General features: G+C 40.4%; 1 protein-coding gene across 2 annotated transcripts in view; it reads left to right on the top strand.

Moving 5' to 3' along the window:
• Positions 1–1,991: 1,991 nt before the first annotated feature.
• The window catches only part of RPS6KA3 (ribosomal protein S6 kinase A3), a 73,976-nt gene continuing 58,882 nt past the window's right edge, over positions 1,992–17,085 (top strand). Inside the window, exons 1-2 of one of the 2 annotated variants that reach the window (XM_030281958.4) lie at positions 1,992–2,285; positions 15,512–15,568. In XM_030281958.4, coding sequence (XP_030137818.1) covers positions 2,214–2,285; positions 15,512–15,568 — 129 coding nt within the window. In that variant the 5' untranslated portion in view covers positions 1,992–2,213. The remainder of the gene's footprint in view (positions 2,286–15,511; positions 15,569–17,085) is intronic. The other variant, XM_002196515.7, reaches the window with a different exon arrangement.

Genomic DNA, 17,085 nt, shown 5'->3' with positions numbered 1-17,085 from the left:
TCTCCCCTTCTAAAAAGAGTTTAAAATTCAAACAATTTAGAATATGTACCCGTGGCAAGAAAGGACTAGACAACTATGAAAGGAAAAGAGATCATGGAGTTTTTTAGTTAGAGGAAGGAAATCTTTTATAAAGAGGGACTTGTTGGACTATGTGAAATGCAAGCTTAGGTTTGGTGTATTGTTCTTGTGATTGCCATCTTTCAGTTCTCAGGTTCATCTCCCTAATGGCACATCTCAGATGTATGTACCTGACTGTGTAGTTGATGCAGGTACAAATGCATGAGTTTTCATAAAGTCAAGTGAAATATTCCTGTAAGGGAATAGAAACTTTTATTTCCAGAGGGATGTAAGGTAACTTTTTTTTTAACATCATGAATTTTTACATGAACTCAGGGATTTTTTTTTAAGTCTTGATTTGTGCGTCAACCACATAATGTAAGACTGCTGTAAAAAATTAGTTTTATGCTCAACATTCCAGCAGCCAGTCTGAGACTGAAGTGACCTGCTGCTGCTCAGACTTATGAAAAATTATTTCTTGCATTATGCTCAATATCACGTTTGCATTGTTCTAAATTTCATATCATAACCAGCCAGGATTCTGCAACTTGACCACATTGGAAGGAAGCAGTCTCAACTCCTCTTCAGCCTTTAATATGGTGGGTTGGTTGGTTGGTGGGGTTTTTTTAGGACAACAGGAGGTAAAAAAGGTACAGTAGGGTAAGTTTTGATGCAGATCAGTTCCCTGGTATAACTCACCACATGACAGCACAAGCAATTGCAGCCCTTTGAAAGAGAGGCCGATGGAAGGGCCAGACTGACTTGCAGTGAATGAGGGCACATCTGCTCCTCCTGGCTTCAGGTGATCATTCAACTATGACCTTTTACTCCAGATACTCTGTCCTACCAAGTCTCTGTAGGACCAACTAAAGACTGATCCATTATTAGCAACTGCCTATCCACTCCTTCGTTCCTCTTTGTAGACAGGTATTTATATTTACATGAAGTGGGATCAAAACTGCTACCAAGCAGAAACAGAACCAGTCTGTATTCATCACAACAGTGTGTGCATGCACATACACACTTTTAATTACTAGCACTCTTGCTATTTCTCCCACTCCAAAAAACCTTACAATTATTTAAAGAATGTTAACTTTTATAAAGGATGGAACCAATCATGTGACCTGTCAAAATCTAGAAATGCTCGGAGCAGTGGGGGCTCTCGAAAACTAAGTGGCCTTCTCAGAGTTCTGGAAAGTTTGGCTTCAACAGCAAGAAGTCTGACACCAGTGCTCACCCACCTTCAGTTGCTGGTCTCATGTTTCAAGGATTCTTCAGCATTAGCCAAGCCATCTAATGTTACAAAACATGGGTGTTCATGACAGTGCTTAGCATTTTAGGAAAACCATGTAACACCCCATAGGGTCTCAGTTTATATGTTTGCGTACCAGCTAACAGCTGACAATAAAAAGTAAAATAAGGGCCGTTTTCTGAACCTTTGGGGTTTTGGTTGTTTTTTTTGTTTTTTTTTTTTTGACAACTTTATGTTCATGTCTTTCGGCCTGAGGGAGTATGACTTTCCCGCTTCGAAGCAACTCCCACTGCTTAAACGGTGTTGCCACAAAAACAGATTCCTACACCTTAATTCCTTTCCCTCTTTGCCTAATGATATTCTGCACCACCCCACGTCCCAGCCGCCTCGACTTCTCCCTCCGCGCTTGTCTGTGCAAACAAACTCTCCGCGTCTCCAACTGCCCGCAGCCCGGGGGGCGGTAGCAGCCCCGGTTCCGCAGCCCCGGTTCCGCAGCCCCGGTTCCCGCAGCCCCGGTTCCCCAGCCCCGGTTCCCCAGCCCCTCTCCGTGGGGCCGGGCCCGCCCCGGCGCTGCGGGGGCGCTGAGGCCGCAGCCCCTCACGAGCACCGAACGGCGCCGCCGGGGCCGCCGGGCGCACGCGCGGGCGGGCCCGGCCGCCGCCATGTCGTGAGCGGAAGCGGGGCCAGGGGAGGGCGGCAGCGCGGCCCCGCCCGGCAGCGGGGAGGGCGCGGGGGAGGGACGGGCGCACCGCGGCGGCGGCAGCGGGCAGCAGTCGCCGCAGGAGCCGCTGTCGGAGCCAGCCGGGCTGTCCCGCGCCCTCCGCAGCGCTCGCTGCCTGCCTGGCCGCCCCCGCCGGGTAGCGGGAACGCGGAGCGCGGAGGCTGCGGGAGCCGGACGGGAAAGATGCCCCTGGCGCAGCTGGCAGACCCTTGGCAGAAGATGGCTGTGGAGAGCACGGCCGAGAGCAGCACCGAGGTACGGGGCGGGCGGGGAGTGCTGCGGGGAAAGTTGTGAGGAGAGAACGGAACCGGGCTCCCGATGCCGCCGTCGCTCAGCGGTTGGGCAGAGTTTTCCCACGGAGATTTTGGGGCGGGCAGCGGCCCGGCGGGGGAACGCGGCGAGCGCCGGCCCCTGCACGCCGCTTCCTCTCCGGGGCACTGACTCACGGCCGGCACCGGCCGGGACTCCCTGGCCCGCGCCGGGCTCGGGGTGTGTTCGCGGGACCGGGCTGGTCGCGGCGCGCTCCCTCCCCTTCCGCCCCGTTCCCGGGAGGGAGTAACCTGCCTCCGTGGTGGCCGCCGGGTCGGGCGCTTTTGTTCCAGCGCGGTGTCTGGTTACTGTCACGGCGAGTTTCCTTTCCCGGGGCGGCCCTCCGCCTCCGCGGCTCGAGGTGGGCAGGAGGGCCAGGCCTGCCCTCGCCTTGCCCGGTGCCCTCGCCTTGCCCGGTGCCCTCGCCTTGCCCGGTGCCCTCTCCTTGCGGCATCTCCCCGTGTGGGTCCCCGCCCGGTGCCGCTGCCCCCTTATCTCGGCAGGATGGGGTTGGCGGCAGTTTCGCAAGAATTTGGGAAACCGCAGGGACGTGAAGGGTGGTGAAGCTTTGTGCTCGGCGGCGTTGCCGGGAACAAGCCCGGGGTGCCGCGCACTGTGGGTTTCCCGCTGTGGTATTGGGGAGTGCGTGTTGTGCCTGTCCTTGTTAGGCAGGACGCGTGTCAGCTTTCCTAGGCTGGAATAATTAGAGTCACTTGACACCGAGGCCACAGAAGCTTTCAGCTATTTTAATATTTTTCCTACTTCTGTTGGTTTGGATCTGTGTAAACACTGCACCTACACAAGTCCGTTTTGCTTGCTCCATGAGTCCTTAGTAGCCCATAGTGCGTGTGCTACTTTGTGACCAGATTCCATCTGAAAAGAAAAAGCTGCTTTTGACAGTGCAGCTTCGACCTGAATCGGCTCCAGCTGATACGCAGCCAGGCTGCTTCAAGTGATGCTGATGTGGAACGGTGTGGACCCAGGCCAGCTCACAACAATTATTTGCAAGGTTAGGACTCTCTCCTTAGTGAGATGAGCATAGAGGGACCGATGCAGAGTTTCTGCAGTATCAGGATTTGTCCTTTTGATCTTTGTCTTGTCATTCTTCTGCTGAAAGTCACTGTATCTCAGGGATTCAGAAGAACCTACAGTTCAGATCTGACAGGCACATATAGTTTTTAAATTCTTGCCAGGTACTGTAGTTACTTTTAAATTTGTGCTAGTTATTTACTGACTTCTGGAGTAATGATCTTAGATGATTTTAAATTGGGAGTAACTACAATAAGTAGTGTGATGCTTGAGGGTGGGGCAGAAGGTGGTAAGGGAAAACACTTAGGCTAATCATTTAGAGAAAAGAACTGTTGCTTTAGTCTTTGATGCTCACTGCATGGAGTCTAACTTCAATAATAGTATATATGCTAGATATGTAGAAAAATTATGTTATTTGCAATGTGCATACATACATGATTACACTTCACTTGTTTTAACATATTTCAGACATCATTTGTTTTTAAATTGCTGTCATAAACTTTTTGGAACAACTGTATTTTATCACTTCCTTAAAAATAATTAAACTCATATATTGACATGAGTCTACAGTAGCTTATCACCAAAAAATGTCTAGGACCAATAATAAAACATGAAACAACATGAAGTGACAGGTTTGTACTCCAAGGCCCTAGCCTAGAATAAACAGTTCTTGAAAGGACCAGGCTGCACCTGCAAAAGCTTCTCAGATGACACTCAAAAGGAAAAAGTTACTTAGAAACATTGCTTATGTGAAATGACTATTTAAGAAAAGATATTTTAGTAAAAATAGGTAAGTTTAAATCAAATACGTCAACAAGTGACCTAAATACATAACTTGGATTTTTGATTTGCATGAGTTGTGTTTATCTGTAGCATAGCAATATCCTAATTACAGACCCTATTCTGCAAGAGTATCCTTGGGCAAAAACGTTCTTACATTTGCCTGAAACTCATTGTGATTTCAGTCATAGTTTGATACTAATAATATCTTTAGCTGTAACTCTGAGTAAAGCATTTCTGCTAACCTCTCAGATTTGCTGACACAGTTCTTGTAATGCTGTATTATCAGGATATGGAATTATAAATTTTTGAGTTCTTTCCTGGTCTTAACAAATCATGGAATTCTTATTTGACTTGATTTTTCATTTGTTTCCCAGTGCAGTCCTCTAGTTATAGTGGTACCTCCAAGGAGGTGATGTTCTGTGATGGGTGTGCGAATTTAGGAGGAGGACTAGAATACCTTTAAATAGCTTTAGTTTGGAAGTGTACTTAACCACAAACAGCTGCTGTAACTTAGGTGTGCAGAACAGTAGAATATAATATTTCTTTTTTTAAAAATCAGACAGTTGATTTTTAGATAAAATGTGGCTTTATGATTTTCAAAATCATTTTCAGGACTTTTCTTTCTACAGGTGCAAATAGGTCAGTGATCCACATTGTATCTCTGACAGCTTTTTTAATGTGTAAAGTTGTTAAAATATTTTTTAAATAGTGTGTCTGTATGTGTAGCTTCAGTTTCATGTTGTAAATCAGAGCACCTTTAAAGCTTGTGGAATGTTGCTGTCTCTTACTGACTCAGGGTCTATGAGGATTCATAATAAACATAGGTTCGTTTTTCATGGTGAGAATGTGCCTGTTATTGCAAGTCATCTGCTTTCAAGCAAATTAAGTATTGATGACTTGAGTTTGCATTTGAATGCCTGAATAACTAGCCTGATCCTTTGATCTATACTCTCAGCTATGCATATTAATGTCAACTGGAGGAGAATGAATACAGTTATGGCAGCCAAATTCTGGACACCAGTATGTTGAAAGTGCTGGCCATCATAAGGAGATGCCGTTTGCTAGACTTTCTGGGAAGCATTTGTGACAACTGTCATTAGGAGTTTTAATTTAGATGCTCAGGACTGGCTGTGGAGAAATTCTTTTCCCACTGCTCTTGACAGGGTTTATGGTCATTTTTTCAGGTGTTGAAATAGGTGCTGTGAATCTTCCTTCGCAAATTTCTGTTGTATAGTCTGTATCCAGGATTATTTGAATTTTGCATGAGAAAAGGTATGCTAGCATTTAACAGCCATGCTGCTACTTTAAAGAAACTAGTATAATGCAAATTTTGCTTTGTAATTTTATTTTGATTGTCAGTGTGGCATTCTCTATGTCAATATATATTTCTGGCCTGGAAGCTGAAGTTTGTCAGATGTCTTGCCACCTGTAGCCTTGAGCCTGTAGTTGTGATTGTCTCTTCACATTCTGTACTGTGTAATCAGTGTTGTACTTGTCTTCCACAGAAACTAAGGCAATATTTACAGTCATTTCTGGTATAGCCAACACAGGTAAATACTTAAAGCCAAAGTGGAATTACCTAAATGGACTGGTCTGTGGGGATTTTGAGGACTATTCGTTTTCTCTCCATTGTAGACAAAATTATGTGCAGCACTTGGCTGTTGCTGCTCACGTAGAAGTGCTGTCAACATGTGCATTCTGAAGTCTGAATTTTTCACTGATTTATGGGATGACGCTTTCTTGTACTGAGTTAAAAGTGGGAATTGGAAATTTAATTCTGATTTAAATAAGTAGTATAGACTATATTCCACAAACTGCTGTGAAAGACAGATAACAGATCTTTTATGTATGTAAATACTGCCTTGAGAAACACATAGTCTGCATGAAAAGTGTTGTGGGGGGTGGTCAGATTTTTCATATCCTTATTGGTACCATGTTACCTGATTTGGTTTTCAGTTAACACAATCTTAGTCCATGACATAGTAAGGATGTCCTGTGGTCAGCTGAATGGGGCAGGAAAAGGCAGGAGTTTTACTTTGTTGAATTCAGTACCTTCTTGCACTGCTGTGTACTCTCTGCAGTTCTTGGTTTTTTTGTAAAGGTGTTGAGTTTAACTTCTTTGAATGGTTCTCTTGCTTTTCTTGTGACATTGGCAGTTATCTTGTTATTCTTTTGTTCGTTTTAGTGTAGGCAATATTTCTTGCCCCAGCTGAGATGTGTAACATAAAGTAGATGTAAGCAGATTGACACATTTAAAGGCATGTCTGTTATCTTTGAACTGGTTGTGGTCTGTCACACTGACTGTAGATGTTTGTAATTTGAAATGCTAGACTTAAAGTCATATAGATATATAGACTGAGGTGGGCGTTTAATTATTTCTGCACATCAAAAATATTAGCTTTGTGTGTTGACTGATCTTGGCAGTTGCCAGATCTACCAGCTTTAAGAACTTACTCAAGATACTAATTTGGAATTGTGGTTTTTCGGTGGCACTTGGTTGAGGAAGGTGTTTTGTTTTGGATTTGAGGATTTTTTTTTTTTTTGTTTGGGTTCCTTTTTCCACCAGATATAATTCATAGCCATATTCCAATAGTGAAACTTTTAACCTGTTTTTCAGGCCAGAGTAGATTCATATAATTGTTTTTTTTTATAATCTTGATAACATTCAAGAGGAGAACAGTTTAATCAGTAAAAATTGAAAAAGTTAGAATCACTTCAAAGAACTTTTAAATTTGGGCAAAGTGGTTGACTACCACAGTTGCTGTGCTATATGCTTGCATACGTGATACTGTGCTGCTTATTCTCTTCTTATTCCCTGAAATAAGATTAAATGCCTCACCCACTGGAAGTAAAAGGGAGAAAAAAATCCTATGTAACAGATGGGAAAATGAGGCTCAACAGCTTAGTGACCCCATCTAGCATTATTCATTGAGACTGTTCTAGAACTACATGAACTCTGATTTTTTGGGACCTACTCCAGTGCCTTGACCACAAAGTTACTGCTAGTTCATTCCTATCAGTAAGAGTTACTGTATGCTTAATGCTCCATTTAGCTATTTTTGGAGGAAATGTGCTACCGTTTCTTTTTATTAATTTATTTGTTCTATGAAGCCATTTAATTTTGTATAAATGAGTATCTTAAAAATACTTTATTATGGTCTATGTCTTTTTCTTGGCAGTTTCTACGTTTAAATTAAAATAAATATTAAAATACTATTAAAATAATTTAAGCATTAATTTATTGAAACATGCTTAGCTGTGTGCAGATGATGTAAAGAAATGGTATTTTGTGATTTTAAATATCCAGCAATACATAGCTCTGAAAAATAAAACCCTCGTTGTCCTGCAAATTCAAAAGGTGTTGGTTTTTGGATGTAAATATTATTTGAATTATTTCTTGCATAACATGTTTGCCAAAAGTAGTTACTGTTAGAACTCAGACTTACTTGTGGAAAAATGCTGTCAGTTTCATGGGGGAATCTGTCTCCTGTAGCTGTCTTCCTGTAGCTAACTTCTGTTACACGTCAGAAATCCTGAATTCAAATCCTGAATTCAGGAAATAGTGAAATTGTTTCACAGCTTATTCTCTCTTCGTAGCAGAATGTATCAAAATAATAAATTTTAAGTGTAAAAAACCTGCAAATTTCACCTTTTGAATTTATCATGAATTCTGAGAAAGCAGCTCACTTCTGAAAACCTGTGTGTGCTACACAGGGAAGTGCAGTGCACAGGCTTGCTGTGCCTGCTGGCTGCCCCTGCTCACAGGAGAAGGGCCTGGCACGTCCTCCCTGTGTGTGTGCAGTCCCTTGGCAGGAGCCCAGGAAGGCACAGGGCATTTCCGTGGGCCTGGAACTGCGGGAGGCAGGGAAGGTGCGGTGCACCTGCCTTCTCATGCAGGTCTGGTAATTAGATTTGTACACTATCCGGTGCCAGAGTCACTCTAAAGATTATGTGTGCAAGCAGAAGGAATTTCTTCTGTTTTCAGGTGTGGTTGGATATATTGAGGTAGGTGATCTCTAACGTGTGTATTTTTTCTTCCTCTTTGGAGCAGATGAATAGAGATTAGGTGCTTTGGGTTTTTTGGCTTTGTTTTACTAAGGCTGCTGAATTGATGTGTTAAATGTAATAATTTACTACCTATCCACTTGTACAGGCAGGAAACTAAGTGAAACTTTCTCTTCCCTGTCTTTTTCTTATTTTCTTGTGTTGTTTTCTTGGGTTTTTGGTTGATTGATTAGGTTTTTTTGTGAATACATGACCACACGTGATTTGGAGCTATATAGACTGCTTGTCCAAGACCAAGATTTTATAACAGTACACGTATAGCATCTTGAGTAATGTTGTGGCACTTGTTTGACTTCAAGATGTGTTAATTCAGAGAATTAAACTTGCTGAGAGCTGCAAACCTTTTTACTATTCTTTTCTAATGTGACTTGGCACAGTGCTGGACAAATACCAGCCAAGGAAAACATTGCAGTGCAGGAAAGGGGACTGATTTTCTTATTGTTTAACTATACTCTGGAGTCATACTAGATAGGAAGAAGGTGGCAAAGTAGATAGGATTTACAAAATCACATAGTTAAAGTTGCCCAAGTATCCTAACTTACAGAAGTTTGGCTTTGTACCTAAATGATTCGCAGGTTAATGGCTTTTATCTGAGGTTGTCTGTGGAGAGGCAAGTTTCAACATCCAGTTGTTTCTCTTAATACTTAGCAAAGGAAGAAGTCAGTCACCTTAGACAATAAAATTGAGACTAAATTATGCGGAACTCATGGAACTTGAGTTAACAAAGTTTTATATTAAAAAATACTTGTGGGATTTTTTTTTTTAATATGGAGTTTTTAATACTTGCATGTATTATTTCTAACAGTATATGCAAAATGTTTTGGATAAGTGCTATAAGAGAACAGCTAGAGAAACCTAAGATGATGGCTCACTTCTGCTATTTACATCTAGTAAATTTTAATTAGGTCAGGATTTAGGTAAGTGCTTTGGATCTGTGTGGCTTCACAGCTCAGAAGTTAGGGCGCAAGTCATTAATTCAGATCCTATTAAAGCCTTATATTTTATTTAAGCACTGGAATAGATTGTGAAAACTCCTGAAGATTTAAGAAGGGCTTAGACATAAATGTCTTGTGAGCAGCATTATAGGAATAGCTGATCATGCTTTGGTGTGTGGAGATAGATTGCTTGACCTCTTAAGGTCCTTTTAGTCTATTTTCAACTATTTTTTGCAGACTTACAAATTTTTTCTCAGGGTAGCTCATTGCTGCTTAGAATAGCAATTTTGAGTGCGCATAGTTTGAAAGGTTTTTACTAAATGTGGTTCCACACAGCGCCTTGTGTTACTAACAGCAGATGTGTTATTAGTGTTTCAGTGGGAGTGCTGCATTTTGTGCTGCTTTGAAACAAGGCAGAAGCATTGTCACAGCTTTACTCTATCCAAGGACCTCACGGTTCTTGGGCTTTGTCAATTGAGAGTCCCTTGAATACACTAGAGAGAAAGAGCTTGGATCTATCTATACACCCAGTGTTTTAATGACTAAATATTAAATAATACTGGAAGTTCTCATGTGTTTAAATCCAGTAACTGCAGTTGTTGAGTAAGTCTGGAAGTTTTGGTAGTTGACGACTAGGACTTGCCTGAGAGAAGCTTCATCACCTATGTTACTCATTGGCATGTTAAAACTTCCACGTAACAATTTGTAAGGGATCTGATTCAAATGTCTTCGCTCTTTTGCTTATTTGTCCTCAAAGCACCATTCTGCACTGATACACAGTTTCATTCTTGAATTAAATCTTGTTAAGTCTTGATTAATTGATAAGTCTAGGAATAGAACATTTTTTGTGTTTACTGAATTTTATGGTTCTTCTACAAGGCACCAATTACATGGAAAAGCCAATAGTTGCCAAGTCTACTGAACTCTGTTAATAGTATAAGGACTGCCCACTAATTTGTATGCTCAATTCCAGTATTAATAATTAGGAAATGTTGAGTTTGATGGCAGAAGAATTATTTCAAAAGATGCAATTGGTATCAGTTTCATAAGGGGTTTTTAAGTAGCTGACAAACATAGTTGAGGAAAAAAGTGAAAATATTTACCAGAAAGAATACTTGAACATCCTGGAATAGTTAAACAATAGTCTGAAGTCAAAGGAGAGATATTCTGGGGATGGAAGAAGGTGTCAAATATTGAAGAAGGTCTGGGGAAAAATTTAATGCCCTTCAGAAAAAAAAATCCTTTTGGACTGTAGAAAAGAACACAGTTTTTAGCAAGGTAGGTCCAAATCAGTGGAACTTTGATTTGCAAACAGAATGTAGGAATGGAGATGCTAAACTAAATCTAAAAATTTCAAGTGTATACTATATCATATTTTTTATGAAACTAAGGGGAAAATAGGGAAAATTAGTACAACAGGAAACATAATGATTTGCCCACTTAAAATTTCAATTTATATGGTTTGGATACATGTAAAAAACACTGTATGGGAATGATGGTTACCTGACATTATTATTAAAACAAGATGTCCTGCCCCAGACTGCTAATTGTATTTATGGATGCTAGGTGCTCTGTTGTACATACAAAATTACCCATCTGGATCCAGTGCTAATCAAAAAGGTTGATATGAAAAGCATTAATTTTATTGTGCAGGTGAGTTTTGCCAGACTTCTGAGACGAATTGGATCTCTTGCAGTAAATGCTGGAACCATAATTAAAAAAAAATAAAGGTGGCATTATGACTTGCAGATCAATATGCAACTGTAGTATGTAAAGTACAGGATATTCAGTGCTTCAAAGGAAGTGGTTGATTGATTGTAGGGAGATGTGGGCTACATTTCTTGGTGTACTTCTTTCTTACAAAGAGTTTGGTATGACTGTGTTTTCTTGATGTCAGTACCTTAACATATGATGCTACTTGTGACCACGTCATCCCTGCAGTGGTTTTTATGGGTGTGCATTACTGGTCCAGATTTGAAATTATTTGAATTTTAAAAAAACTTTCTTTAAACTGTCTTTCTGCCAGGGAATTCCTAAGTTTTTACATTCTGAGACTGCAGTGGGTTGAAACCTATAATTTTTGATTGCTAGAAATATTGATGATTGATTGACTTTTGTGTCACATATTCTGTCACATAATTTGGGGGACATTAATGTACTAGCTGCCTGATAAAGATTCACTGGTGTCTGTGTGCTTCATAGCTAGTATAGAACCTGTAGGATCTCTTTGTGTTCCTGTCCATGTGCCTTCAGGGAAACTGCTGGAGCCCAGCTGTGTTTAGGTATTGATTTCTACTAATTTAGTGAGATATGGCAACAGGTTTAAAAGCTTTGGGGAATGTTGCCGTGCGAGACCGGCTTCAGGCGGGCGCCTGCGGGAGCACGGCTGGAGGGGGGGAGAGGCAGCGGCCGCTTTGCCCCTTCGGCTCTGCGAGGCTCAGTTCTAGTGCGGGAACAGACGAAATAGCGACACAGGGCTCCGGTGAAAAACACGTGTTTATTATGGAAGCGTGTTCCCGAGACAACTGGGGCATCGACCGAGGGTTGGTTATACCCCGTGCTGGGGGCGGGGGGGAACCTGAGCCACGGCCAATAGGACAGGGCCAGGGAAACCCCAGAGACCCTGGGGAGGCAGGAGCGGCAATGGGAAAGGCTGAGGGGAGCAGGGACAGACCGTGTGGCGAGGGGGAGTGATAAGGGAACAAAGGGTTGGGACAAGGGACTGCAGGGGGAGGGGGAATGGGGCGGAGGGGAAGAAGAGAGAATTAGAAATCCCGCAGGGGAAACAAAATTTGTACCTTAATTAACATGACTTTTCCCACTGGAAAACAGAATAGGAAGTTGAATCACAGTGGGTTGGAAGACCATTTTGTAGGTTGCCTTTGTAAGGGATGTGCACCCTCCTTTCCCTGGCAGAAATTGATTGTTGATGTGTTCAGGTGCAAGTAGAAATTTTCTGTGGACCTTTTCTGTTACTTTTTTTGTTATACTTCTCTTGTGTTGCCATCTGAAATATGTTTTACTTTTGGAATACTGGAAATAGCCAGTATATTCCCAGAATACTGGGAATAGCCAGCTCTTGGATTAATTCTGCTTACTTAGTTGTCCTGCTATGGGAGGAGAGCACCTGAAGAATAATAAAGGACTAGAGTCTCTGTCCTTTGAATTAAACTAATCTGAGAACATGAAAGGTACATATTCAGCCTTATCTTACATCAGACTGTTATATCTGCTCTCAGCCTGTTATGTCATTGAGGCATGCCCTTGGTGCTAGTTAAATACTAGAGGAAGTCTATGCACAGCAAAACGTATTTCATTTGCTCACCTCTTAAGCGTGCTACTGACCTCCTCACTCCACACTGGTTTCAATAGTGCCATATCCAACAGGAAGCTTTGGGCTTTACATTTTAACTCCTAAGAAAGGCTACAAAGTGCACAGCCTTTCTTAATGCACAGCTGTTTTCCATTTAATGGTATATACCAGCAAACCATAAATCATATATACATATTCTTCTTTACCTTACATGGCTCAGACTGTTCTAAGAAAACTGGTTCTACCATCCAGTGATTCCCTTAGCATAATCATTGCTTGGGTAGACCTGTTTGGAAAGATCTTGCTAAGCCAGTGCTCTGGCTCAGACAGGACTGCGTGGCGCTCATGCTGATTCCTTGAGTTTGTTCCTAGTTCCAGTGAGTGTGTTTTGCTTTAGTTCAGCTGCAAAGTAACTGTAAGGAGCGCAGGATTGAACAGGAAGACCAGACTGTACAAAACAGTTTATTTGTTTTGCAGAAGCTTGCTGTGGTTTTTCTGGTTGATTGTTGAGAAAGTCAGTGAGGTTGAAGATTAGAGCCTTTTTAAAAACAGAAGTTGATCTCACCTTTTTGTCTTTAAAGGGAGGCTTGTCTGAAGTTTCTGAGAGTGCATTTCACTTCCAAAAGATTTTAGTTGTCTTAAAATAGTAGATGTGAAAACTTAAACTTACTGTGTGGTAAATTCTTATTTAACCTGCAGTTAATGTACATTATCATTTAGCAGAATGACTATTGTAGCAGGAATGACTATTTCTGAAAATCTGCATGTGGAGTGGAGTCAGTGTAGAGCACATGGTTTTGATATACAAATTGCCCTATTTTAGGCCCCAGAGTTTAGCCATTGTTACTGTTAGGACATTACAGACTCCTCCTTTTCAGCTAAAGTCAATTGTTTTATTTGTTCTACTGATTTTTTTTCTTTCTTTTTTTTTTTTTCCTGATTGGCAAGATCAAAGGAAGCTATCTTGTAGCGTGAACAGAATGTAGAGATGTGTAGCTAAAATACTAATGTTAATTTATGTAGTAAAATTGAGAAAAGGGGAGGTATGTGACTTGTGGCCTTGATGGTAATGATATATGTGTACTTAATCTGCATCCTGTCCCTGTAAACAAGCTTTATTAACAACACTCATTTCTGTTACTTAGCTAAGCTGGTGTTTTTCTGGTGTTCCGTTTGATAATATCAACTTTTTATGTATCTTATGGAAGGATAATACAATACAATATGCACTGCCTGTACACTAGAAGTAAAAGATATTACAGTGTAGGGAATGTGGGCTTTTGGGATAATCATCAAATTACCCTTTGCTGTACAGATAAAAGTTTGTATTAACTGCCCTTAACTGAGAGAGCTTTTAAAGATTATATTCACTGCTGTAATAATGTATAGCACATGCCACTGATTTCTTACTAGAAAGAAATCTTTCCATCATGGAAAGAAGACTTTTAGAGTAGACCAGCATCATGTGAGAAATCTCTAGTATCTTCCTGATGCCAGGAAAGATGAGAAAATAGCACTGCTACCAGGTGCCAGATGTCTGCACTAGGAAGACAATCAGAAAGCCCAGCCTTCATCCCCTCCCCACCATCAAAACAAAACAACCAAAAAACAACAACAAAAAAACCCCAAAAAACTAAAGAAACACCCTCTCAAAAAAACCCAACCCACAGGTGTCATGTTTGGAAATTCATGATTCCTATAATTTAGCTTTTTCTAGCTACATCTCCCAGCAAAAAAACAAAAACAAAACAAAAAAAAAAAAAAACCAAAACAAAATCCTCTGGAGAAAAGTTGCTAGAGAGCTGGTAATCATCTGATTGAACATTCAGTGTTCTTGCAATATTTGAAAATTAGAATTTGTAAGTGGTTTGGATTTAATCTGTCACATATGAAAGACTCTACCCATATGCAAGCTAGAAGATTCTGTTAATCTAATAGAAGAATAATAGAAGTTATTACAGAAGATGCTAGGAAGGCTCTGAAGAATTCTGCTGAAAAACTGAGTAGTGGGAAGGAAAGTGTGAAATGAAGGTAAAATCTGAATTTCTGAGCAGCTTTTATTAACTTTCTGGCTTCAAAAAGGTAACTATCTATACATCTATGCAACTTTTAAGTAAATTAGGATTTGAAAAAGGTTGATTAATTAGACCTTGGGTTCTCTAGGGAAACAATTCACAAATGAGCTCCAATTCTGTCTCCAATGGTAATGGGAAATGGTAACCATTTTTAATAGTTTTTCATTTGTTTCTAAAATGATACTGAATTGCTGTTAAACTTTAGGAGCAAACTAAGAATTAATGCCTGAGGTGATGCCCTGTACCATAACTTAGGAAGTACTTACTTTTACTTACAACTTGCTGTTGGTCATGTTTGTTGTGTAAGCAAAGTCATTCAAAGTTTTTCAGGGAAAAATATCTCTTAGAAATTCTCCAAGTATAATATCACTGTCAAGCAAAAGAAAGCCTTTGTTGACAAACAAGGTATTTAAGATTTTTAATTTTTTTAAAATCTTTATGGCTAAATTTCAAACTCAAAAGCTATTTTCTGTATGGCTTGTTAGAATGGCCTTTGGAAAAGTACAGAAAATGGTAAATGATGTAAAACTAATAGTAAAATTAGAATTGCATTCAATATTTTTTAATTCTATACTGTAGTTATAAATTTTCCTTAAGGTGGAATAAGGGCTAACTTGCTATGTAAGGTCATGCTTTTAGAAAGAACCCCTTTATCTGTTCATTTTGTGTGTCTTTTTGCCATTCAGTCTTCATCAGGTTTAACTGCTTTGTAGAAGTGGCAGTAATGGAAAATAATGCCTACGTGTATAGTAGTGAGGCTTCAAATGCCAGGTGATTTTATGTATTTTTTACTGTGACTTCATCCAGGTTGAGAATACATGAAGGAAGTTTTCCATGTTTACTTTCAATTACCTGCTTTTGTAGAATTTGGAGAAGAGAGTACAACAGTATGCTATGAAAGCCTATCTCCAATATATTGATTTCTGTACTTGGATTCAGTATTTATTTTCACTTTCTGTGTCTTTTTTACAGAATGGACAGCAAATTGTGGATGAACCTATGGGAGAAGATGATATCAACCAACAGACTGTAAGTAAAAGATGGCTGTAATAAAAATAATACCATATTGGCACACACTGACATCAGTTAATTCATAATGGCAGTTTGCCACTAGTGTTTTGTTGTTTGAGATTGCTGGACATGGGGTGCACTTTCAGATCTTAATATATTTGAGAGAGGTTTTTTTTCCTCACTGTCTCAGGTCTAGTTTGGCATCCTACTGTTCTCAAAATTCATTCCTCAGCCTTTAGTAGTGTTTCATGGAAGGTCAAGTGTGAGGAACAACCATGAAAGTGTCGTTACCACTGTTGTTATTGGAAGGCATTCATCAAAGGAATTCTTAACCTAGGCTTCTTAAAAATAGAGATTGTTACTAAAGAGAAGATCAGTGAACCTTCCTGACTGTGATAATTTCTAATGCTCCTTGTCTTCATGTCAAACTTGCAGTTTACAAAGTTTCATAATGTGAAGATACCAAGTTCACTTTTCTTGTTGCAATGCCTGTGAATTTTGTCAAACGTGAAGTTTAGCTGTACTTTTGTGTTAGAGAGTACTAGCTGAATGTTAAGTCTGGTGATAAATGGCTTTGCCAATAAAAACAATTTTTGAAACTCCATATTTGGTTGGACTTCAGGGTTCATATGCTGCTATTGCGTATTGTGCGGACTTCAGGTTGTGAGTAGATGATCCGATTGTTTCCCATTCCACCTGTTCTGCTTGACAGGGAGGATGTGGAAGAGTGGTATCAGCCTGGGAAGAAGGGGAGGGTGAAGAAAAAGGTGGTTTTACTTTCATCTTTGTTTCTCACTGCAAAGGCAACAGGTGAAATAAATATTCCATGGTGGTAGCTGGTGTGTGCTGTCCCTGTTCTTAAGGCAGTGCATGAACTTTTCTCCTACATGTCCTGTTGAGGAGGGGGATTGAGAAAGCAGCTGGGTTGGGTGTCTGGCAGCCAGCTAAGGTTTATCCCTCAAAATTATTGAACTTCTCTTTCAATATTTGATAACTACAGGATGTTTACAAATGTTTCCCTGTATTTCCTTTGGAAATTTCCAAACTGCTGCTTTTTGGGTGAACAACATACAGTATAACCATCAAAAAGTTAAAACATTACTCTGGTATTTTTTTCTGTCATGCTTGAGCTGCTTGGTTAAGATTGTTTTAGCTTTTTAATGTCTCAGGTCAATATTTTAGGAGTATACTTTGCATTTATTTCTAGGCTGTGATGAGTAAAAGGTTGCCAGTTGTGGTGTAAATTAATCTAGGGGTTTTTAAACAAATTGTTACTTCAACTGCTCAGTCAGTTATAGCTGGAAGTTAACCAGTGCTGTCAGTTGGGTGATAAAATACTACCTGAGCTGGGATGTGAGATTGTCAGTGCTTCATTGTTTTGGCAATATACAGACAATTAAAAATTACCATTGAAACTCACTTAAGTTGTTCTGTTTAACTTTGCACTTAAATGGACTTGGGGCACTTACATAATTGCTAACAATTTATGACATTTCTCATTTGTAACTGAGGACTACTGTCCTAGGGTGTACTGG

Source organism: Taeniopygia guttata, chromosome 1, assembly GCF_048771995.1.
Source record: "Taeniopygia guttata chromosome 1, bTaeGut7.mat, whole genome shotgun sequence".
NCBI lineage: Eukaryota > Metazoa > Chordata > Aves > Passeriformes > Estrildidae > Taeniopygia > Taeniopygia guttata.
This window is presented reverse-complemented; position numbering and strand designations above follow the sequence as displayed.